General features: G+C 40.9%; 2 protein-coding genes across 3 annotated transcripts in view; one reads left to right on the forward strand and one right to left on the reverse strand.

Annotated features, from left to right (window-relative positions):
• Nucleotides 1-2,096: 2,096 nt before the first annotated feature.
• On the reverse strand, nt 2,097-11,316 carry sc5d (sterol-C5-desaturase). Of its 2 annotated transcripts, none has more exons than XM_048562433.2 (5): nt 11,223-11,316; nt 6,034-6,251; nt 4,870-5,002; nt 3,880-3,980; nt 2,097-3,206 (listed from the first exon to the last, which is right to left on the reverse strand). In XM_048562433.2, exons 2-5 carry the CDS (start codon nt 6,241-6,243, stop codon nt 2,763-2,765), a joined length of 888 nt encoding a protein of 295 aa, XP_048418390.2. In that variant the 5' UTR covers nt 6,244-6,251; nt 11,223-11,316; the 3' UTR covers nt 2,097-2,762. The 2 variants fall into 2 exon arrangements, with proteins under 2 accessions (XP_048418390.2, XP_048418392.2); XM_048562435.2 differs by lacking the exon at nt 11,223-11,316 and adding an exon at nt 10,578-11,209.
• Nucleotides 11,317-20,389: 9,073 nt separating this feature from the next.
• gkup (glucuronokinase with putative uridyl pyrophosphorylase) overlaps nt 20,390-24,269 on the forward strand; it is a 48,328-nt gene continuing 44,448 nt past the window's right edge. Inside the window, exon 1 of the mRNA XM_059638984.1 lies at nt 20,390-20,570. Within this exon, the coding sequence (XP_059494967.1) occupies nt 20,514-20,570 (57 nt within the window). The 5' untranslated portion in view covers nt 20,390-20,513. The remainder of the gene's footprint in view (nt 20,571-24,269) is intronic.

Genomic DNA, 24,269 nt, shown 5'->3' on the forward strand with positions numbered 1-24,269 from the left:
AGCAGGCAAAACACGAACCTAGGCCACCTGCCTCAAAGGTAGAGTCTCTACAACTGCACCACATCAGGCCCCCTTTAACCAGCTTGAAAATAGTTCTCACTAATTAGATTAGATTAGATTCCCTACAGTGTGGAAACAGGCCCTTTGGCCCAACAAGTCACACTGCCCTTTGGAGCATCCCACCCAGACCCACCCCTGAACACTACGGCCAATCCACCTAGCCTACACATCTTTGGAGGAACACCGGAGCACCCGGAGGAAACCCATGCAGACACGCGGAGAATGTGCAAACTCCGCATCGACAGTTGCCCAAGGCTGGAATTGAACCCAGATCCCTGGCGCTGTGAGGCTGCAGTGCTAACCACTGAGCTACCGTGTGCGGATTTAATAAGGGTAGTAAACTCTATTGTTAAAATGCTTTGACTTATTCTTCACCATCAGGATGTTGTCAACAAAGTCTGGACTTAGTGGAAAACTATAAAGGAGGCAGAAGATGCCAATCAGCATTTTTGTGGAGAGGAGATCAATTAATCCTTTGGATTTAGAACGTGTTTGAAGAGGAATTAGGCAAGCAAAAGAGCACAGAGATAAACCCAAAAAGTAATAAGTGGGATGTTTTAAAATTTGTCAATATAGTGTGGCACTGGAGGATCACAGCAGGTCAGGCAGCAAAGGCAAAGGAGAGTCGACATTTCAGGCCTAGACCCTTCATCACAGCTTTGGGAGGGGGGGTGGTGTCTAGGCTAGAAACATTGACTCTCCTACTCTGATGCTGCCTGACCTGCTGTGTTCCTCCAGCTCCACACTATAAATCGGCTCTGACTGCAACATCTGCAATTCTTGCTATCTCTGGTTTTAATTGGTCATATCATGTGCAGAAACTAATGATCAAACACATTTTAAAATTATTTCACAGACTTAAGCAACCAGAAAATGTTGTGGGGATATAGGAAGAGGAAGTGGTTGTTCAGTTCCTCCTTGTCCGTTAGGGTAATAAATTATGCCAAAACTGATCTACATCTTAACTTCATCCATCTATCTTGGCTCTGCAATCCTTAAGTACTAAAATAAAAAAACAAAACCCATCAAATTCTGCCTTGAAATTTTCAATGCATCCCCAGAGGAGACTGCTGAAGAATTCCATGGTCCTTTGCATGAAGGCATTCTCCAGATATTACCTTAAATGGTTGGACTGTTAAAAGGTAACATTCCTTCTCAAACACAAGAAGTATGAAACTAAATTGATGCTGCCCAGTATCTCACGTTATCATTGCTGTGACCTGGAATTAGTTCAAAACCAATTATATGGTTTAAAAAAAATTCAATCTATAGATATGTGTCTGGTCTTTTGGGTTTCTCATGAATAGATGATGTGGTTAGAAACTCTGCATAAAGACCTCAATCGTGTGATCTTGATCAGAATCCCTACTTACAAACTAGAGTTTACCCAGAAGCATTCAGAGAAATGTCTTGGGCAAACTTCTAGGCCAGCAATTTTCTCAGCTGAAGCAGGACCATCCAGTCCAAGAACCCAAGCAGGCAGCAGCAGTGAGAAGTGATGCTGAGCCCACATCCCTTTTCTCAGCAGTAGCTGCTGCATTCCATGGCTTACAAAAGGTAAGTGAGAAATAGGGTGGCAGGTAAATGGGTAATGGCTGAGGGTAGGTCACGGGCTCTTGGCTTTGTAAAGGTTTTTGGGATAATTTAAGGTTAAGAAAAAAAACAAAAGGAGCTGGGAAGGGAATGTCAGGTAAGAGAGAGTGGGATTTCAGGTGCCTGGGCAAGTCAGGGAAGAGGTCATTAGTGTCTTTCTGCTCCATGGCCAACTGCCTCTACTGGTACAGCTTGTCTCGACTGAGCTCTCCCTACACCTTGGATTCCTCAAGGTGTGAATGCCAAACAAATGACAGAGGCCCAGTTGTTTTTTTTAAAAACCCATGTGCACCAGGTTAAGTAGACTCAAACTCAAATAGAGCATCCTTACAGGTCACACTGGCTCAGAACCCAGGTTGATCAAGATCATAAACCGACAGCATAACTCAAACCTGTTCCTGATTAAGTGGCATAAAATTTGATGGAAATAAGTTACCCACTCATTAAAGCATTTTTGCATTTTACTGTATATTCCATTGAATAATCCAAGAAATAAAAGACAATGTGAAGTAGGCAGTGAACAATAAACAGGACGATTAAAGGTATGAATCCAAGCTCCAATAATGGTTCACAATTGTAGATATGAAATGAAGTATCATCTATACGGGAATCTTTGAGATTGAAAAAAAATGATAGGCAATGATTTTACTTCACAAAGGCTGTACAACACAGAACTGTTTTAAAATTGCTCAGAATTGTTAGAATAAAATGGGATCTTTTAGCAATCAAGTCTATTCTTACAATATAATACATAATTACAACTAGATGATAACCAAGAGTCACCCAGACCCTAGATAACAGCATTCACAAAGCTTTCAGGTCATTAATAGATTGAGGCCCTAACAAATATTGTATTGTAAATTCTTTATAAAAAGAAAGTACTTCCAGTCTGTGAGCAGCTAGTAAAATTAGAATTTCCCTCATTGACAAGGCAACAGGTTGTCTGTTACTGCTACCTATTTCCGATAGATTCTATTTGTAGTAACAAAATAGGGCCAATTAGAATACTGAGCAACGCCTGGATTAAATGACATTCATTGTATTGTTCTTGGCAGGGATGACAGTGCTTCACTGGAGCAAAGCAAGGGCAAGTAGGGAATGGGAGTAGCTCATTCCTCTTTGACATTTTCAGTGGCTGCCTGGCCATTGGAAGGAGAGCTACACAGCTTTCCCTCGGCTGTCAACTTTCTCAGGTAGTCATGTGGTCCTTTGCCTTCGAAGGCGGATGGGCACTTGTAGGAGCCTCCAATTCTGTCCCAGAGCGTAAAATATTGTCCATAATTGTAGTCAAAGTACAGGTGGTGGTCAGTGTGATGGGCTGCACCATTGATGACCTCCTCAAGGATCTTAGGCACTCTGTAATTCCCATCGTGAATGGACACTGTCCAGATGTTGACAAAGATGTAAAGACCCAGGTAGGCCAGTTTGTGCAGCGGGAACAGGAATGGATAGATATGATATGGGATACTCTGCAGGAAGCCATCAATAGGATGAAAAGCGTGACTTGCAAACGGCGTTGCAATCTTCCAGGTATGGTGGGGCTTGTGTAAGCGCTGTAGACAAGAGAGGAATTACAAATAATCAGCATATTAGCGATCACTTGAAACTAAAAATAAAGGCACATAGTTCTAAAAGAACAAAACCAAAAGATTTTAAATATCAACCATATTATGACAACAGCAAGAAACATGGGACTTCAACATGGATCTTCTGGCCAAGAGGCATGGACATTTCACTGATGCCATAAGATTTCTTCAGGAAGCAATTCTATATTTACTTAAGATACTCTTCATTCACGATCTGGCCCTCATGATGTCAGATGTCCATCAACATCCAAAATCAGGGTTAGATGCAATAATAAGAAACATCAGCAATTTAAAATAAATTTAAATGAAGTGGAAATAAGGTTAGTTGTAGATTTCTGTCGCACTCCTTTCAGGTAATGCAATCAATATTAACTTCCAAAGGGGAAACTGAATAATATTTGAGGAGAAATTTACACGGTAGAAGGAAAGACTGGGGTGGGTCTAATGAAGAACTGCCTCAGTGGGGTGCAAGGTCTCCTTCTGACCTATCCGATATCGTTATCAATGCCAGCATGTCTGATTAGACCCCTTTCATTAGATACATGTATCTAATCGGGTCAAATAAAATCTAAACCCCATTTTCAAATCTCTGAATAATCTGTGTATGAAAGCCGTACTTCCTTGTAACTCTAACATTTACCTTATAGAGGAGCCTGTGGTGAAGAAACCGATGGATCCAGTAGATACACATGTCCGTGAAGAACAGAAAGGAGACCATACTGAAGATTACTCCAAACCAACCTGATTAAACAGGAAGACAAAATTACAGGGTGGTAGTTTCCTCAGCATACAGTCACAGACATTAGCCACCTATTCCAGTTCACCGTACACACATAGCTCTAAGCATCACAGTCACAAGCCATAACTTTGAGAATTTTGGGGGAAAGGTGTGAGGTGAGGGGGGTTGTGGAACTCCCACCATGTGGCACAAACAAGGCAAAACAGGAGTTAATACCTAAGGAGTACATTTACTGCTCTTTCCCTTCCCTGCAGTTATTTGAAAAGTGGATTTTTCCTTGGCCCACTTTACTCAGACAGAATTTCCATAAATAACAACTACATTTATATGGCACCTTTAACACAGTGAAACATCCCAAGGTCCTTCACATGCAGATTATCGTACAAACTTTATATTATGCCGAACAAGGATAAAGGATCAAACATTTGGAGGAAGATGTAGGTTTTAGGAGTCATTACAAAGGGGAAAGGCAGAACGAGAGAAAAGAACAGAAAAAGAAAAAGAAAAAAGGAAAAGAAAGGAAGCTGAAAATGTTTGGACGGGGAATGCTCACATCCTAGGCAACCAATTGAAACTAGAACTCAGGAACCTACAATAGTGGAACCAATGGCAGGAACAGGGAATGGGGTTACAACTTGTTCCATACAACTGAGATATTTCCAAAGCAACAAGTTCATCAAATTCTCAAATCAGCCATGGACTACAAAGACAGAGCAGATGTGAGGGGTTGAAATGACTTACTCTTGCTCCTCCATGTCACCTGGTCTCGGGTTTCAAGAACAATGCAAAGTTCAGCTTGCTGCCCAGTGTGAGGGAATCAAGTAAAATGTTGGCCAAAATCCACTTCCCCATGTGGAATTCCCATTTCCCTGTTTTGTTAACAACATTTACCATAATGGGAATCCTCGATATTGTCGTACAATTTGCTGTAGCCTCGGACCTCTGCAAAGAATAATGCCACTGTTGGAATGCTCATCCATGGCATTGACTTCAAAGCATATTTTATCTCCCGCTGCACTTGATTCTATAAAAGGGGAAGGGGTGGAAAAGAAAGACTAACTTTAAAAATATCCACAACATCTATCTGCGTTACTTTTCCAACAAAAAAACCACAGCGCAGAAATATTTTTTCTTTATTAATTCACGGGATGAGAGCATCGTTGGCCAGGCAGCATTTATTGCCCATCCCTAATTGCCCAAAGGGTAGTAAGGATGACAGTTTCGTTCCCAAAAGGACACTAGTGAACCAGGTGCTTTTTTCCAACAATGGACAATGGATTCACGGTCATCATTAAATTCTTAATTGCAGATATTTACTGAATTCAAATTCCACCATCTGCCATGGCAGAATTCAAACCTGGGTCCCCCAAAGTTATGAGAGTCTCTGGATTAAGTGTCCAGCGATAATAAGGTCATTTGGTACAGTATCCCTTAGCCAGTTTGTCTCTACAGGTTATAGCTACTGGGCTGTCAAAACCACATCTCAGTCATTAAGACAGCAGCCAGAGGCAAGTTGTAGATGGGGCAGAGAAATAAAAGAATAGAAAGTTGAATTAGAAGTAATCATGAAATATGAACATAAAATAGTGACTTATAAGCAAAAACAATTAGCTTTCCAAAAATTTAAAATATAATCCCATTTGCTGGTCTAAGCAAGTATTGTCAAAACAATTTTAAAAAATGCCCAAGAATTCTACTTTTCCATCAAGTACTGACTTAGGAACTCACACCATTTCCTCCACATGAACAACAGAAATACATGATGCAGAGTATAATATGGTGGTTGCATATATAACACAAGAGATATTCCATCTGATGAGTCAACACAATAGGACGTTTCACAAGGATGTCAAGAAGTCTTTAATGCCATTGCTTTTAAAAAGGCCTTGCTAGGACCAGAATATGTACTTAAAACAGGAAAGATTTGCAGGATTGGCAGCATAAAAAGAAGGTGGTGTGGTGGTGGAACTAATTGTTTGTTTATAGGATTTTTAAAAACAGCTAGCCAATTAAATGAACTGAGAGACCCAGAGACGTCAGGGATATAGCACGTACCGGCAAATACTGTGGATGTTTCTTCAGTGTGTGATCAAAAATGAAATAGTAGCTAAACATTCCGAACAGGAGGTAGATAGCAGCAGCTCCCAAATTTGTTACAACTAGGAGGCTCACTATCTGGCGTACAGCTTCATCCTCTGGCCAGGAACTAGGGTACACATATGGCGTGAAGAAGTAGTAGTCTGTGTAATGCAGTACGATATCCATGGCATAACCTGTAAACCAAAAGAGACGCGAGTGATTCATATGTAAGAAAACTTGATTCCCAGTGAACGCTCAGTACTCTTTCCAGATCTTCATTCAGTGACCCTGACTGGACTGACCTATACTGCGAGATGCTTAATGTAATAACATTCAAAAGAGATTCCTTTGTCTGGTATTGTTCAACAGTAATGCTTAGGTTATTCCCTTTTACAATGATATTAAATAAGTGGAAGAGAATTTCAAAGCAGACTGTTTGGTATTAAGCACACAAGAATTTAGACTGTCATTTCAAAGAGAGGGGAGCTACATAAAACAGTTATCAACAAGTGCAAAAGCTTTTAAGGATGTCCTGAAATCACCAAAGATACTTTATAAATGTAAGCCTTTCCTTGAAAAAGTTAAGTACAGCATTTCCATTACCAGATCAGTGATGGGACTGCCATATTTTTTAGTGCAAAATAGTTTCCAATGAAAAAGGATGTCGCTTCTCTTTTATATTTGCCTTTATCCAAGGTTACCATTAAACACCAAACCTGTTGCTCACCATTTGGATTTTGATCATCCACTGCAAATATTCCAAAGGGCCTCCAGTAACACCATCTTATATTTCTATAGCGACTTCCATGTTGGAAAACATCAAGATGCTTTGTGGCAGCCATTATCAAATTTTATGGGACTTTATAAAAAGGAGAACAGAGAGGTGGAAAGATTTAGGGATCTTAAGTTCAAGGTGGCTGAATAAGGTCAAGGGCATAAATCTGAAGAATTTAGATTTAAAAGGAGGGTGAGGCCTCATGGATCAGAAACAAAAGAAGATTTTAAAATAGAGATAACAAGGTGTAGAGCTGGGTGAATACAGCAGGCCAAGCAGCATCAGAAGAGCAGGAAAACTGACATTTTGGGCCTAGACCCATTTTCTAGCTTTCCTGCTCCTCTGATGCTGCTTGGCCTGCTGTGTCCATCCAGCTCTAACCTTGCTATCAGATTCTCCAGCATCTGCAGTTCCTACTACCTCTGAACAGATTTTAAAATACACGCCTTGCTAAACCTGGAATCAAACATACATCGAATGAGCTTTAGGGTTGATAAGTGATTGGCACCAGACATTAATTCAGACACGGGCAGAGTTTCGGGTAAGCTTAAGTTCATGAAGGATGGAATGTGGGAAGTCAGCCAGGACAGAGTACAAATCAGCGAGGGTGGTAATTTACAATGTTAGAAACTCTGAAATACAGAAAATATGCTCAGAAATTACTGCAAGACATTCGTCTACAAAATATTTAGTCTCTTCTATTAAACGCTACAAAAGAATGTCAGTGAACAGGCAAGACCCTAAAACAGAACACTGGATTGAGCCTGATAAGTTGCTTAATTCCAAATAAAATTATTTTGCATTTAAACATATGGAATGACAATATCCACACTGCAAGCTTTTCCAAACACAATATTAACTCAATTCAAAACAACCCTAACGTATCATTTCTTTTCAAAATTATCTTGAAAAAAGTGAAAATCCAGAACATACTACATCTTTGTGGGAGCTTACATAAAGCTGACAACTGCAAAACCAAAATTAATCTGACATGCTGGATTTCACTGACATAAACCACTTCACTGTTAACAATCAGTATCATAACCAGTAGCCACAGGTAAAAAAGCCCTTTGGGTTGGTGTCAAATTTTAGGCTGATGCTTTCTTTCAGCAGTTTCTTTCATCGTACATTTTAGATGAGACATTAAACAGAGGCTCACATCTGCCTGCTTGGGTAGATGCAAAAGATCAGGTAGCACTATTTCGAAGAGCAGGACAGAGCTTTTCCCAGCTGGCCATTATTCATCGCCTAATTAGCCTCACAATAAAACAAACGTACCTGTTCATTTTCCAATTGCTGTTTGTTGAGCTCACCACACGAGCATTGGTTTCAATGTTTCCTAAATTATAACAATGACTCCACTTCAGCAAAGTCCTCTGTTGGCTATAAAGCACTTTGGAGTTTGTCCAAGGGTCACGCATAGTACTAGGCAAATGCAAGACATCACATATCTATTTGGACTCGACCAAATTGATCAATTAGAGATCAAATTAGAGCAAACTACTGTGGACACTGAAAAAAAAACAGTTCAGGCAAAATCTCTGGTCTGGCATAGTTTGAGAAGAGAGAACCAAAGTTAACATGAATTTATTGCTACAACCCACTTAGAAAAGTGCACCATTTCTTGAACCCCACTACTGCCAGACGTATGACAAAAGTTAATGATTTAATCAAAAGTAGACAAAGCCCAGATTTACCAGTCTGATTGAATCAGGCAACCAGAAAACTGACCAGAATCTTGTAATAAATTGTTTCTATTACATACAAGTAATTAAATTCTGACCATAAGTAAACAGGTATGAACCACCGACATATAACTGTACAAATGAAACTAACTCATGCTTTACATGAGTTACAAACACAAAATTCATGTGTTAGGAGAGAAGGTAAAAAAAATGCTAGGGAAATACAGTCCATTAGCACCAGTCCTCAGTAGGAAAGCAGCCTTTTTTATTAACAAAACCTTTCGTTCTTGAAATATTCTTCATTTCAGATGCTCAATTCTTTTTCAAAAGATCCAGGAGATTTACTTATAAATTGTTCAGTTTCACAGTCACTGGTTAGAGTCGACATCTTATTATTTTGCTGCAGAGACATACAGACAGACCCTGCTTTTTCCAGTCTGCAAAACCTTTTACTACTACAGAAATTTTATCAACTTTTTCAAATATGTCATTACACACTTCTAAAAGCAGGTGGGACTTGAATTCAGGAATCCCCAGTCAGAGGTACAGTCACTATCACTGCACCATTCACACGTGCACATTTACAAACTGCTCAGCTGTCTCGGAATTAGGTTGTGGATATCAGGCTGATGACCATTGGCATTCCTAACTGATCACAAGTGCACTAGCTAATCAGTGCCCTGTTGCTCACAGATCTCACTCTGTACATACTCTGGTGTTTTATCAGATCTCCCTAATTGCTTGCAAAGCAATACTGTAAACATACCGAGTGCCAGCAACTTGTTTTCAAAAGTATGGCAATTCTTTCCATAGTCCTTGGTTTAAAAAGAGTTATTTTTCATTTTAGACCAAAGTCAAAAATACAGAAAAGTTAGTTGTTGTTTTTATGCTAACATGGTTTTTCAGATCTAAAGAAAGAATTAATATTGAGTCCAATATGATCCTTCCCTCTTTACAGGTCTTATCAAATCTGCTGCAATTTTGTCAGCATTTTCTGTTTGGTAAATTACACAGCTTCTTTGACAAATAAGGGAAAGCACAGAGCTGGAAGTGAAACTATATATCTACAGTCAACAGCTGTGCTATACATTCAGACTGGTAATTGGGGTACAGTCTATTAATTGAAGTGTTAATATGTTATTATGCAGTTTACACCAGCTACAAACATTAAAAAAAGCCTGCATCTGACAATAACAAAGAAGTTATGTAAGGGAAGAAAGAAAGCTTAAGTTTGTTCTCTTAGGTTCACTGGTGCATGGAACCAGCATTCATCACTTTTAGAGATGCAGACATATTTTCCTTCAAGTGCTGCTTGGAAAAAGTGAATATCATTTATTAGGTTTAATAAGCAGGAGCATAAATAGGCCATTCAGCTTAGAGCATGCTCTATCAGGCACAGACCATGGCTGACAAGGATTATCAAGTCTCCAGTGTCAACCTAGTGGACCTTCTCTGGACTGCCTCTAATGCCAGGATACCTTTCTCACGTAAGGAGTTAAAAACAGTTCACAGTATTCCAATTGTGATCTTTGTATAGTTTCAGCAAAACCACTCTACTTTTAAATTCCCTTCCTTTGAATAAAAAGGCCAATATTCTATTTATGTTTCCAATACCCATCAAACTTGGATACTAGCTTTTTGTGATTCATGCACAAGGTCTCATAAATCCTCAGCTCTATAGCTTTCTACAGCCTAATAATATTCAGCTCCTCTATTTTATCTGCCAAAGCATATCAACCTCATATTTCTCACATACATATGCCGTCTACCAAGTTTTGCCCATTCGCTTAACCTGCCTATATCCCTCCCTACGCACTGTCGTATTTGTATTTCGGCCTTTTTTGTATCACCTGCAAACTTGGTAACAGTAGATTCATTTTCTTCATCCAAGTCATTAATATATTGTAAATAATCACAGCCCAACATGGATCTTTATGGCACTCCATGAATTACAGATGCCCACCAGAAAATACCCCCTTATCCCAATTCTGTTTTTTTTTATTAGTTAAGCAACTGTCGATTTATGTTAACTTACTACCTCCAACACCATGGGCTCTTACCTCAAAACAATCTAATGTGTGGCGCCCTGCAGTCAACGCTGTCTCAGAATTAGATTGTGGTTATCAAGCTGATGACCTGCTGATACAGCAGCAGTCAAATCTGCTAACCAACCCACACTTTCATTTATATAGCAGCTCATGCCTGCCTCGTCTCGTCTCTCTCCCCGCACCACCACTGTTAGAGGTGCGCATCAAATTGCCTTTTGAAGGTTGCACAACCAGACTGGATTGTGGATTAACAAAAACCTCTTGCACTCAACCCTGTAGTACAAGGCTTTTTCTTTAAAGGGTCTGATCCAGGAGGCAGCCCCTCTGGCAGTGCGGCACACCCCCCTCAGAACTGCAGTGGGTGGTGTCTCAGGGCCACCTTTCGCAAGCAGGAGGCTCCCAAACCATGATCTAATTAAGCCCCCAGGCAACCGCCCCTGTAACTCCCTGCCATCATCGTACCCGTTCACTTCCCCCAGCACCTCCCCAGTCTATAACTAACACCACTAGTCCTCCTCCCTGGGCCTGCTCAGTTACCCCTCTTCTTCCGCCTTACCCCGGGGCCGGGTACCCTCTTCCCCTCCCCTTATCCCCGGGGCCAGTTGCCCTTCCCCCTCTCTCTGTCTCCTTGCCCCAGGTTGGTTGCCCCGCTCCTACCGGCTGACCGAGCCTCCGATGGGAATCGCAAAGCGTCACTCCCTGCAGCCACTTCTGCGCACAGCACCGACACACGCCGGTTGCCAAGGTAACTCCCTGGCCCCGCCCCCGTGACAGGTGAGTGACGGTAGCTCTCGGCCATTCAGAGCTCGCGGCTCTACCACACTCTCCACATCTATTGGACAATTTGGCCATCCGTAGCGCTAGATGACGCCGTTTAGCCAATTACGTCAGAAGACAGCGAGATCGGGGCTTGCGCTCTAACCAATCATGTGGCGATAGGTGGGGTTTACGGCCTCGCGACAAATCACCCCCTCGGCTCCGATTGGCTGTGGAGTGGCCTGATGGAATCGTCATTAGTAGAACCATCAGCTGTTCTTTCTTAAAGGGGCAGATCCCTGGGCTTTAAAGGGGCAAAAGCCTTGGGAATTAAAGGAGCAGTTACTCTGGGATTTAAAGGGGAACCAATACTGGTATTTAATAGGCACCAATACCGACAGCTATTGAGCTGGTGCGCAGGGTGTTATGTCAGAAAATTTTCACAAGAGGATGGAATCAGGACCTGAGTGTATAGGATCTCAGTCTGACTCTCTCTGACCTCCCATAATGTGTTGTGTTTAATGTTGATATTTAGTTACTATACAATCTAATCAGACTTTCCAGCTCTCGATCCACAATACTTCATAGGTGTAATCCAGCCATTCCTTAAGTACTCTAAGTGATTCTGCCTCTACTGCCCTTTCAGACTGCAAGTTTGAAATCTGAGATAACGAGGTTTAGGGCTGGACGGACACAGCAGGCCAAGCAGCATCAGAGGAGCAGGAAAGCTGACGTTTTGGAAGGGTCTAGGCCTGAAACGTTAGCTTTCCAGCTCCTGAGATGCTGCTTGGCCTGCTGTGTTCATCCAGATCCACACCTTGTAATCTCTCATTCTCCAGCATCTGCAGTTCCTACTATCTCTGAAACAAGTTTGAAATCTGTTGTGTGTGCAATTAAATCCCTTCTAAATCTCCCATTTTGTACTCTGGTCTAATGATGTTTATGGGATGTACTTATGTAATGATGTACTTATGGCAATTTCAACTCTGGGGTTTAAGATTTAGTAATTTGGGGTTCTAATGTGCTACAATCATGCAAATGAGGGTAATAAAATAATAGACCACATTACACTGCCACAAAATGGCAATGACTAGAAATCTCTGGAGAATGAGCATGTGATTTTGAATGCTATGCTTAAGGTCTTCCTTGACAAGTCAGTGCCAGAGTGACTGAAATACATAGTTATTATCAGGGACAACATTATTCCTTCACTTGTCAAATTTTCTTTGAGTTAGTCATTAAACTTTTCACCATGAACAAAAGGAGTACTTGTTGACTGTTACTGATGATGGTAATTTTTACTTTACTTGGTCATTCTAATGAAAACTTTAAAATGGCAATAACCCTGGAAATTAATGGGACTGCAATCCAGTAATTAACTAATGGACTGTATTTGTATAGCATTTTGAACATAGTACAATGCCTCAAGGGAGTTAATGTAAGCAATGATCAAACAACATTTGATCCCAAGTCAACGAAGAATTCCTAAGACAGGTGACCAAAAGCTTGGTCAGAAAGGAGAGAAAAAGAGTGGAAAGCTTTAGAAAGGGAATTCCAGAACTTAAGGCTTGGTTGTCAAAGACATGAGTGGCAGTGGTGAAGCAATTAAACCAAGAATGCTCAAGTGGAAAGCAGATATCTTGGTGGAATGTGCAGTTGGTGAAGGTTCCAGAATTAGGAAGAAGCAAGACCACAAAAGGATTAGAAAACAAGAAGTAGAATTTTAAAACTGAGCCATTGCTTATCGGTGAGCTAGTGTATGGTAATAGATTTGTGGATGATCTCAATTTTACGAAGGCAAGAAAACATAAGATGGGTAGAAAAGTTAAGTATATCACCTATCATAGTGCATCAACCTTTGGTGAAACAATCCTCTCAGTGTGTAGTTCATACCCAGGAATCATGTTGGAGGAAACACACAGTAAGCCCTTTCTGCAGAAAGCAGATTGTCTAAGTTTTGGCTGTGTAATTGAGTTTTGAAAAACAAACAATTGCTGGAAATACTCAACAGGTAGAGCAGCAGCTGTGGTGAGAAACAGAGCTAATGCTTCAGGTTGATTACTTTTTATCAGAACATATCTTGTTTCTCACTTCGTGATTTTTTTTCTTTAAATTTCCATCACCTGGAGTATTTTGCCATTTGGAGCAACGACAGAGGATTCTCAGATGCTGACTGAACAGTATGAACATTCTGTGAGTATGGATGTATCAGTTTAAAAATCAGTATGAATTCTGATCAATATCTACCCAATGTGTATAATCCTGAATTATGCCTTTTCAGCCAACATGTTCCTGATAAAGGAAATGACAAGTTTGAAATCAATAATTATTCAGTCAGAGTTGGCCGCTGCTCCCTAATACTGGTGGTAAGGGGGACTAGATTAATTTGGGATACCTGATCGACATGGACGACTTGGGCTGAAGAATTTGTTTCTATGCTGTTTGGCTCTATGACTCTATAAGCTTCATTTATAAAGCTGTAACATAAGTGCTCTAACTGCACCATTAATGCAGATATTCAGGTTTGTCATGTGTGGTGCAGATGATGAACTATTTCAATGTAAATAAATAATTGCTGGAGTAGTACAAACATGATGCCTTACATCATGTGCACTGACTGAATACATGTTTAGTGTGTGATGATATGTGCCTTCAAGAGGGACTGATCTATCCTGTTTCCCTTGAAGTGGGGTGTTGTAAAACTGCTGCCACGGTGTCTGCTCCACAGAAAGCAGATTACATGGCTTTGGATTTTAAAAAAATTAGACTAAAGAAGCATGAGTTGTTGGAGGCAATCTCAGACAGACCCAGGGTTTTAGTTTTTGCTTTCAGTTGTTGAAGTTCAGGCATTTTGGAATTGAAGCTGCTAGATACAGCTCTCTCTCTCTGCTGCTGGATTCACTCTGTTGATGTTTCTTCTCCTGAACTGAAGGAGATAACAAATGAGGGATGTCTGTTTTGCTGAATATGCCTGTGTCATGGGTGTGTTTGTAGGATGCTGCTATTTTGGAAAAGCTGATGAGTAGTAGCTAAATAATATATTATTTATTAAGTCTTTGAATGGAGTTAAAGTTATGCCAATTTTTTTAGTTTGTATTTTAACTGTAGTGTAAGAATAATGTGTGTTTTGCTTGAAGCCTAGTAATTCAACGAATCAAATTACTTCTGGAACACAGCGCCTTACACTTGCCTTTAAATAAGATAAGAGTTAGGGTCTAGGCTATCTCCTTGATATATTTTGAGGGCGGTTGTCGTAGTCCATAACAAGTATCTCAGAAGATACTCATTATATACATAGGAATGCTATATAGCTGGCTAAATAAAATAAAGTTGTGTTTACCCATAGTCAAAGCTTTTCTGATGATTAGCCACTTCAGTTAAGTTTAAAACATACAAACATTTTGTCTGCAATTGGTTTGTTGAAAGTAGTCCAAAATTTTTATATGGTTTCTATTTTTAAGTTTTGATTTGCTAGTTTCAATCACATGGAATATTTTTGAAAGTTCATTTTGCACTGGTTAAGATTCTGTGGAGCTGATCTAATAATGAACCCTCTGAAACTACCAGCTTTAGTGAAAAGCATTACAGTACCTGTTATTGCTACGGTTGAAGTTGTTGCTCCATTTCTGTTGGTGGGGTGCTATTAACTTGTGCAACCAATGATTTATCTGTAGACGTTGCAGATGGTGACTGATAGGCCACCTGCAGAGAAAGAATGGGAGTAGTTGTGCCTGTTATTGTGGTGTTATATCTGGTCATTCCACTTCGACTGCACTATCAAGGTGCCATTTGCTTTGTTCAGATTATCCACTTGGGCTCACTCTCATTCAGGACATTTAAAGTTCACACCTTGACTGGGTCTCCGATGTTTCAACTCTGGCAGTTGCAAAAAAATGAAATTTGGTATTCCGAAATTTCACCTTGATTTTGTCACTGAATTTAAGAAGTAAGCATTGCCCAGGCAGTTGTCCAAGATTGCTGAGGTGGGGGGCGGAGGAAGAATATTGGGAAAGCTCAAGAGACCAGTATTAGAGGAGTGTGCTTGATTTAGAGGATTTGACATTGGAGGAGATGAGAAATAAGAAGGGGTAGGGCCATAAAATTTAGAAATAAAGGTGACAATTTTACATAAGAACATAAGAACCAGGTGCAGGAGTAGGCCATCTGGCCCCTTGAACCTGCCCTGCCATTTAATAAGATCATGGCTGATCTTTTTGAGACTCAGCTCCACTTATCCACCCACTCACCATAACCCTTAATTCCTTTACTGTCCAAAAATTTATCTAGCCTTGCCTTGCCTTAAAAACATTCAGTGTGGTAGCTTCAACCGCTTCACTGGGCAGGGAATTCCATAGATTCACAACCCTTTGGGTGAAGAAGTTCCTCCTGGCCTCAGTCCTACATCTGCTTCCCTTTATTTTGAGGCTATGCCCCCTAGTCTTAGTTTCACCTGCTAGTGGAAACAACCTTCCTGCCTCCACCTTATCTATTCCCTTCATAATTTTATATGTTTCTGTAAGGTCTCCCCTCATTCTTCTGAATTCCAATGAGTATAATCCCAGCCTACTCAGTCTCTCCTAATAATCCAACCCTCTCAACTCTGGAAACAATTCTGCACTCACTCCAGTGCTAGTATATCCCTTCTCAAGTAAGAAGACCAAAACTGCACACAGTACTCCAGGTGTGGCCTCACCAAGACCCTATACAGCTGCAGCATTTTAATTGATTTGAGGCGTTGCTTAGCCAGGAACCAATGTAGGTCAGCATCAGTAATAATGAAATAAATTAGGGAGGTGACATGCTCATTGTTTCTATTCTTCTCGTCTGTGATGTAATTTAACCTTCTTGAGTGTGTCCATTAACACAATATAATGATGATGGAGTCATTCAAGTGACACTCCAGGGACTTGAGCAAGAAATCTTGGCAGATACTTCGGCACCAATGAGGAGAGATTGACTAGGTTAGGATTGTTTTTGCTGGAGTTCAGACGAAAGAGGGGGGATCTTATACAGACTTAAAAATTCTGACAGGACTGGACATAGTAGATGAAGGAAGGGTGTTCGCAGTCTGACGATTTGGAATAGACTATTTAGGACGGAGATGAGGAGACATTTTGTCACCCGAAGAGTGGAGAGCATGTGGAATTCATTACAACAGGAAGTAGTCGATGCCAAAAGATTGAATGTATTCAAGGGACAGCTAGATATAGCACTTGGGGCGAATGGGATCAAAGGTTTTGGGGGGAAAGCAGGATCAGGTTACTGAGTTGGACAATCAGCCATGATCATGATGAATGGCAGAACAGGCTCAAAGAGCTGAATGGTCTCCTCCTGCTCCTATTTTCTATGTTTCTATGCACAATTTGCATAATATACTTTTAGTCCCTCAGGACTGTTCCATATTCTGTGTGGTGTGCGGCTTATTTGTATCTAAATTCCATTCACTCATCTCTGTTCCATTTCTCTTGACATCTTTGGTGAATAAAAATTAGTTACTCTTAGTCTTGAACATTTCAGTTGACTTCCAGCATCTAAAAATAAAGTTGCTGAAGTATTATCAGGAAACAGGGCTGCACTCCCATTATAGAAGGATGATTGGTGGTGGTTTAACCTGAAGGTCACCATGTCTCAGGTAAATGATGAAAAGGACAATTCTTCACGGTAACCTCAGCCAGTGTGGGAACTGAAACCCAGTCTACATCATAAACTGGCCTTTCATCCCAATGAGCTGACCAACCCCCTTCTACAGCAACTACAGTCTGGTTGGACAGAGTACCAGATTTGCAGTAATCATTGTGTGAAGAAGTGTTTTTTGATTTCATTCCTAAAGATTTAACTGGTTTAACTTAATGTTAAGAATAAATCCCCAACCATAAGGAGCTTATGGGTTCCATTTCTATCCAACATAATCCCTTTTATCATTTTCACAGAATCCCTACAGTGTGGAAACAGGCTACACCGACCCTCAGAGCATCCCAGCCAGGCCCAGACCCTTGTAAACCCACCTAATCTACACACCCCTGAATACTATGGACAATTTAACATGGCTAATGCACTTAGCCCACACATCTTTGGACTGTGGGAAGAAACTGGAGTATCTGGAGGCAGCCCATGCAGACATGGGGAGAATGTGCAAGCTCCACTCAGACAGTTGCCTATTGGTGGAATTGAACCCAGGACCCTGGTGCTGTGAGGCAGCAGGGCTAATCACTGAGCCACTGTGCCCCCACCCTTCCAATATGGGCAAACTCCACACAGACAGTTGTCCGAGGGTGGAATCAAACCTGAGTCCCTGGTGCTGTGAGGCAGCAGGGCTAATCACCGCACCACCTCTATATATTGTTTTTTCTTAAGCAGCTTGATAATATTAGCCTGTCAATTCTTTATGCTGAAGGGAATATAAGACAAGTATTTACCATCTGTCCACATAAACCAATGATTTCAATCTTTCCAAGGACACATCTCTATTCATTTTGTAAAAATTTAGCCCATTTTTCCTCTAATCAACCCGTCCAGAGATGTCATACACTGCTGGAGCAAGTAAACCTCGATCTCTGTGTGGAGACACAACCACTATGCATAGGAGGGCCCTGCATAGTCGCTGCTCATATAAGCAACTCTATTTAGTTCAATTGATTGATGCCAGGCTTTTAATCAACTTCTGCATCAAATCCTGGTAAGGTGCATTTAATCTTGAATCTCTTCAATGTTTAAGAGAATGTGCCTACAAAGAAAATTTCAAACGTTAGGACATCCCAATGGGATTTACAGCAATTAAGTTCTTTTGAAATTTAATCATTGTTTTAATGTAGGGACTACAACAACAAAATAACACACATTGAGATCCACAAACAGCAATGTGATATGACCAGATAATCTATTTAAGTAATGTTGATTGAAGATGAGTATTGTTCCAGGACAGGGGAAGAATTTCTTTTCTCTTCATTAAAACTAATACCATGGAATCACTTACATCTACCTAAGAGGGTGTTGAGCCTCGGTTTAACATCTCAACTGAAAGGCAGCTCTGACAGGACAGGGGTCCCTCAAGTATCTGCTCAAGTGATTCCGTGTAACTGTTTTCTTAAATTGAGAAAGTAACAGGAGTCTATTCAAAGTTTTCACTCTGTATTTTTGATGGTGAAGTCTAAACAGAGTCTAGATGGGCAGATCAAAGTTCAATAACCTGAGACCCAGGGATCCAAGGAGACTGCAGGAATTATTGCTGTGCTGGGCCCAGGAAGTGGAATTCCAGGTCAGGAGAAGGAAAGGGACTGGTGCTTAATGCCTGCCCAAAGGCACATAACTTATTGAGGTTTACCATGAACTTCCAAATGAATATAAAGCCTCCACCTGTCTCCTTGTCTGATTTAGAACTGGCAAAAGATGTATTGGATGCTGACTTGAAACCAGAGAGTGCTAGAGAAATACAGCAAGTTTGGCAGCATCTGTGGAGTAAGAAACAGTGTTAAAAATTCAAGTCAAATATAACTTATTCAGAACTGAGAATTGGATGCTGTTCTGACAGTCAGGCAACCATATAAAGCAGCAACAAATAAATTGGATACAAACAAATGTTGAAAATATGGAACAGAGCAGTCAGCATGCACAGAGAGAAAGGTCAAGTTACGGTTTGGAGTGCAATCCTTTGCCAGAGGTTCATGTAGAATCAAAGACTAAAACAATGGAGCAGGGTTTTCAGTCCATCATGACTGTCAGGTCTTTGGTAGAGCTCTCCTATAAATCCCAATTCACTGCTCATGCACATTTCCCTCTTCGGGTGCTTATCCAATTCCCTTTTCATAATGTTACTACTGAATCCGGCTCTGTGTTCTTTTTGGACAGCATGTCCTAGATACTAAGGGTGGTATGGTGGTTTGTACTGCTGCTTCACAGCACCAGGTTCAATTCCACCCTCAGGTGACTCTCTGTGTGGAGCTTGCACATTCCCCCCATATCTGTGTGATCGTCTTCTGGATGCTCTGATTTTTTTTCCCACAATCCAAAGATGTGCAGGTTAGGTAGATTGGTCATGCTAAATTGCCTATTGTGTCCCAGGAAATGTGCAAGCTAGGTGGATTAGCTATGGGAAATGCATGGTTACAGGGACAAGGTAAAGGGCTGGGATCCTCTTTAGAGGGGTGGTATGGACTTGATAGGCTGAATGGCCTGTTTCTACACTGTGGGGATTCTACGATTCTAGCAATTCAATATGAAAGAGTAAAGCTTCTTTTATTTGCCTGATTCATTCATGAATCACTTTGAATTTACCTCCTGTGGTTTTAAGTTTTTCTCTGTTTTATTTTCTCCTTATTAAAGCATATATGAATGTGAACATCTCCATCAAACCTTCTCTGGTCTTAGGGGAGCAATCCTTGAGCTTACCCAGAGTAATCCTAAGAATTTCCATTCCCTTTGGTGAAGTGAAACAAGAAAAGAACTGCAGATGCTGGAGATCCGTTACAGTCAAAAAGAGAAAGGGCTGGAAAAACTCAACAGCTCTAGCATCATCTGTGGAGAGGGAAATAGGGTTAATGTTTCCAGGCCACTTACCCTTCCTCGGTGCCTCTCTCAAAAGAACTGTTCTCTCTTCACAGATGCTGATAAATTTGCTGAGTTTCTTCAGCATTTCCTGAAATTAATCTTTCTTCAGGTTTCTGTCTCCGCCAAGACCAGGTCCTGACAATTTTTTATTGTTAGAAACAGGGACAGCGAACAGGTAGCAGACAGCTGATAATGGGAACTGCAGACGCTGGAGAATCCAAGATAACAAAGTGTGGAGCTGGATGAACACAGCAGGCCAAGCAGCACCTCAGGAGCACAAAAGCTGACGTTTCGGGCCTCGACCCCTCTCTGATGAAGGGTCTAGGCCTGAAACGTCAGCTTTTGTGCTCCTGAGATGCTGCTTGGCCTGCTGTGTTCATCCAGCTCCACACTTTGTTATCTAGGTAGCAGACAGCTATTGACCAGCGTGTAGTATGCATTCACTCTGATGGAACATGCTGTTACAGGCAAAGAGACAAGGGGGAAGAGCTATCCTAACAGTGTAACTCCGCCTGTAACCTGTGATGTAAGGACGCTGTGCAGACGCTGCGAGACAGTCGGTTAATCTCTTTGAAAAACAAACTTGGAGCTGATGCAAGTTTATTTCAGCCAGTAGTTACAGCCCAGCCGGTTACCGGGGTCGCCGTAATGATCTGTGTGCTGCTAGTCGCTGGCCATGGGACATTGCTGGAGAGTGAGATCAAGGTGAATACTATAATTCGCCTCACGAACGGTGCAATAATTGTGAACCCATTCAGAGCTCCGCATCTTTCAGTCCCAAGGTGATGGATCCCGCCCGCTTTGGGCCTCTTTCGGCCACGATTCAGGAATTAGGAGCGACATTGTTAAAAATGCTGGAAACATGCAACCGAGCAACCAGCATCTCTGAGAGGTTAAGACGGAACCCCCGGTCGTTACAATGTTTCTTCAGCCTTATTGCCGCATGCTTGCAAGTTCACATCACACCAAGCATCTGTAGCCCCTAAAACAGAATTCGCTCATGCCGCTTCTGGATTTGTTCGCAACAAATTTGGAGACGAAAAATTGCAACAGGATTTGGAGAAATTACACGGCGTGGCTTTCTTTCTTATGTAAAGTTTTCGTGGCCAAGTCCAAAGTCAATATGGGGCGGAGTTACAGCTGTAACTGCAAAGTTTGCAGTTAGAAAGCCCCGTGAATTCTCACTGCCAATTGCTTCATAACCGAATACACACATAACTGGTGAAAGTAGCAATATTTAACATCACTCAGTAATCACTCAGTCTCAGCACCCTTAACCGCCATTTCTCCTGCTGTATATATTAGGATTCAATAGGTCACAAAATGTTTATAATACGACCGCTAATTCAATGTGTCCTTGTTAGAGGGAAGGGGCACCTGGCATTTACATGGCACCTTTCACTACCTCAGGGGCCTCCCAAACAAACTGTAAACCGTAAAGTTTGGTTGAAGTGTAATCACTGTTGTAGAGAAATCCCAATTTATTCCCATGCTTTAACCTTCATAGTTCTTGTCCATCATACTAGTGGGCTCTTTCCTCGCAGCTGCCATATTGTGCAAGCCAGACAAACAACATCTCATTTTCAGTTTGGGAACCTTGCAGCCCTCAGGACTAAATGTAGAGTTAAATAATTTTTGCCTGAACACCTTCTCTTGTGTGTTTTACCCACTCTCACCCCCACCTCCTGCTGTAATATGAGTTCCTTTCAGCACAGCTAACCCATTTTTCATGCATAGTCCCTGTTATCACCTATCTAGCTTCCCTTCTTCCCTAACTTACTTTGAACAATTCTTTCGTTTGCCGAACTTCTTTCCTCTCTGCCTATCTGGGCTCTGTCCCCACCAATTGCTCACTCCTACCCCTATGTTCTAAATACCTGAAGGATACTCTAAAAAGTGGAATGTTGTTCTGACAGCACAAATGTTGGTTTGATTTGATTTTTTTAATGTCACATACTTAGTTAAGTGAAAGATATTGTTTTGCATGCTATCCAGGCAAATCATACCATAAGTACGTTAGGATAATAGAGCAGAATGCAGAACAAAGTGTTACAACCACAGAGAAGGTGCTGAGAAAGATCAACTCTAATATATGAGACATCCATTTAAAATAGCATGTGTAAAGTGAACAAGCATTGCTATATAACCATGGGCAGATGTAGATATGGAGACTGCAGAGATCCCTTGCTAATTCCCGTATACCTGCCATAGTCCATTGGATTTTGTGTCCATAGAATCTTGGCCTTGAGCCCCTTCATCTGATGTGGTAGCATAAAAAGTTCCAAGTCTTTTTTTTGCTGATCATATTATAGCGTGTTAATTATTGTTGTATAATATCCTGACTAGGGATACACTGACAGGAAGTGCATCTTTTTGCTGTCCTAATTACTGTATTTAAACAGTGAGAGTTAATTTTAATCAAATCCAGTATTTCTCGCAGGTTGTAATCAACAACTGCCCCAGGACTAATTCCTAAACAGTTTTCAGGCTTAATTAATTACCTGATCCAGTCATAAGGAGCAAATTAAGCTTATCTAATAATCCCAAGGTGTAAGAGGCAATAAATAATCCTCAAAACATTATAATGTTTTGAAATTAAATGACCTGCACTTAAAACTTTTAATTATTTCTGTTTTTAAAACTAACAAAAATAAGAGTAAAACTGAACTAGACTGCTGATGGATGCTTGGACGTTGTAATTTGTGAATGGAACAAGTTTGAAATGTGATACTGTCATTGCCTCTGCTATTAGGGTCTATGTTCTCATCTAAAATCCTTCACAAATTAAACGGTAGTGTACCAGAGGCCCGTGCAATCAACACCTCACCCACCAAGTCTATAAACCATGCAGTGCATTAGGCCAATCATTCTTGCAGTACCCCAAATTTGTGGTATCTCATGCCCATGGAATCCTGTCTGCTTAATGCAAGCCTCAGAGCCTGCCCACTTAGAATCCTATCCAATCATACAGTGTCTCACTGCCTGTCCATTAAATGCTGTGACACCCAACGCTCCCACTCTGCATCCCTCAACACCCTAACTACTATCCTTTGTTAAAGTAAGAGCAAATTACTATGCTAGGCCTGCTGAATTTCTCTAACATTTCTTTTTTTCCCTTTGTTGAATATTTTCTGAGACCGATTGTCATTCTTCAAAAGATTTAACAAAACTTTTAGCTCCAGCAGTTCTCAGATTCCTAAAGGGGAAGTGTAATGATTGTAACAAGGTGAGTCAGGTGGACCTCATAGAATATGAGTTCTCTGATTGAACCAGATTAACAAACCCAATCAGGGACCCCTGGCTGGCAGTTAAGAAGAGATATACTGTTCACTCTGAGAGCTGGCTGTGAGGAACTTGGATCAGTTTCTAGGACACTCTATGTGTAAATAAAGGGCGATTTGGTGATAGGATACTGGCATCTGTGGAGTTATTTCAGTAATCTTGACCAATAAAGTTATCCTCAGAATTCTGTATGAGTGCTGAGAAAATGTTCCTTCTCTACTTGTTTTACACTGTATTTCTGAATCTACTTTTGTTTGAGAAAGAAGGGAAGTCTCAAGATACAGTTTATGGCTACATTATTTTCTATACTTAAATGTTGCAATGTCCTCTTTAAGTAACATTTAGCCTCTTACATAATCCTTGACTTGTAGCAGTTATTCCTTCAGAAAGGACATGTAAACTCAGTACAGAGTAGATACAATTAAGCGTGAATAATAAACATGAAATAACTACCAAAGGAGAAGAGAATGGAAAATGGGAACAGAAATTGCTGGAAAAGCTCAGCAGGTCTGACAGCAGCTGTAAAAAGAAAGCAGACTTAATGTTTCAGGTCTAGCGACCCTTCCTTAGAACTGATGGTAGCTGGGAAAATGTGTTTTTTATGCAGAAGATAGAGTGCGTGGAGGTGTTAAGGAGTAAACAATAGATGGAGATAGAGCCCAAAGAGAGAGAAAGAACAGTTGAACAGACAAATGAGTGGGTAATGGTCAGCCTGGGAGAGTGAACAGCTATTAATGGCTAACAATGGATTCTGTGTAACAGCAGACCATGTGATAACAAGGCCTGGTGTGTGGGAGTTGGGATGAGTACATGGGAGAAGCTTAAGCCCTAAAGTTCTTGTGACAGAAAAGTGGTGGTGAGAGCTGGAACAGGCAGTGGGTTGTCTGCTGTGTGACACTGGTTCAGCTGCTAACCAGAAATTCTATTAATGCCTCTCTGAAACTCATCGAGAGTGAAAGTACTATTTAGGGACCAAGCTGGATCAGGGACAAAGCAGAAAAAAAAAATGCTATTGCTGTGAATAGTATTAGTTAGATCCCAATAAAAACAGATGATGCTGCGAAGGCAGACTGAGTCATACAACGTTGCTGGTCAGAGAAACAGCATTAATGATTCATGAAA

The sequence above is a fragment of the Stegostoma tigrinum genome, chromosome 32 (assembly GCF_030684315.1).
Source record: "Stegostoma tigrinum isolate sSteTig4 chromosome 32, sSteTig4.hap1, whole genome shotgun sequence".
In the NCBI taxonomy this organism is placed as follows: domain Eukaryota; kingdom Metazoa; phylum Chordata; class Chondrichthyes; order Orectolobiformes; family Stegostomatidae; genus Stegostoma; species Stegostoma tigrinum.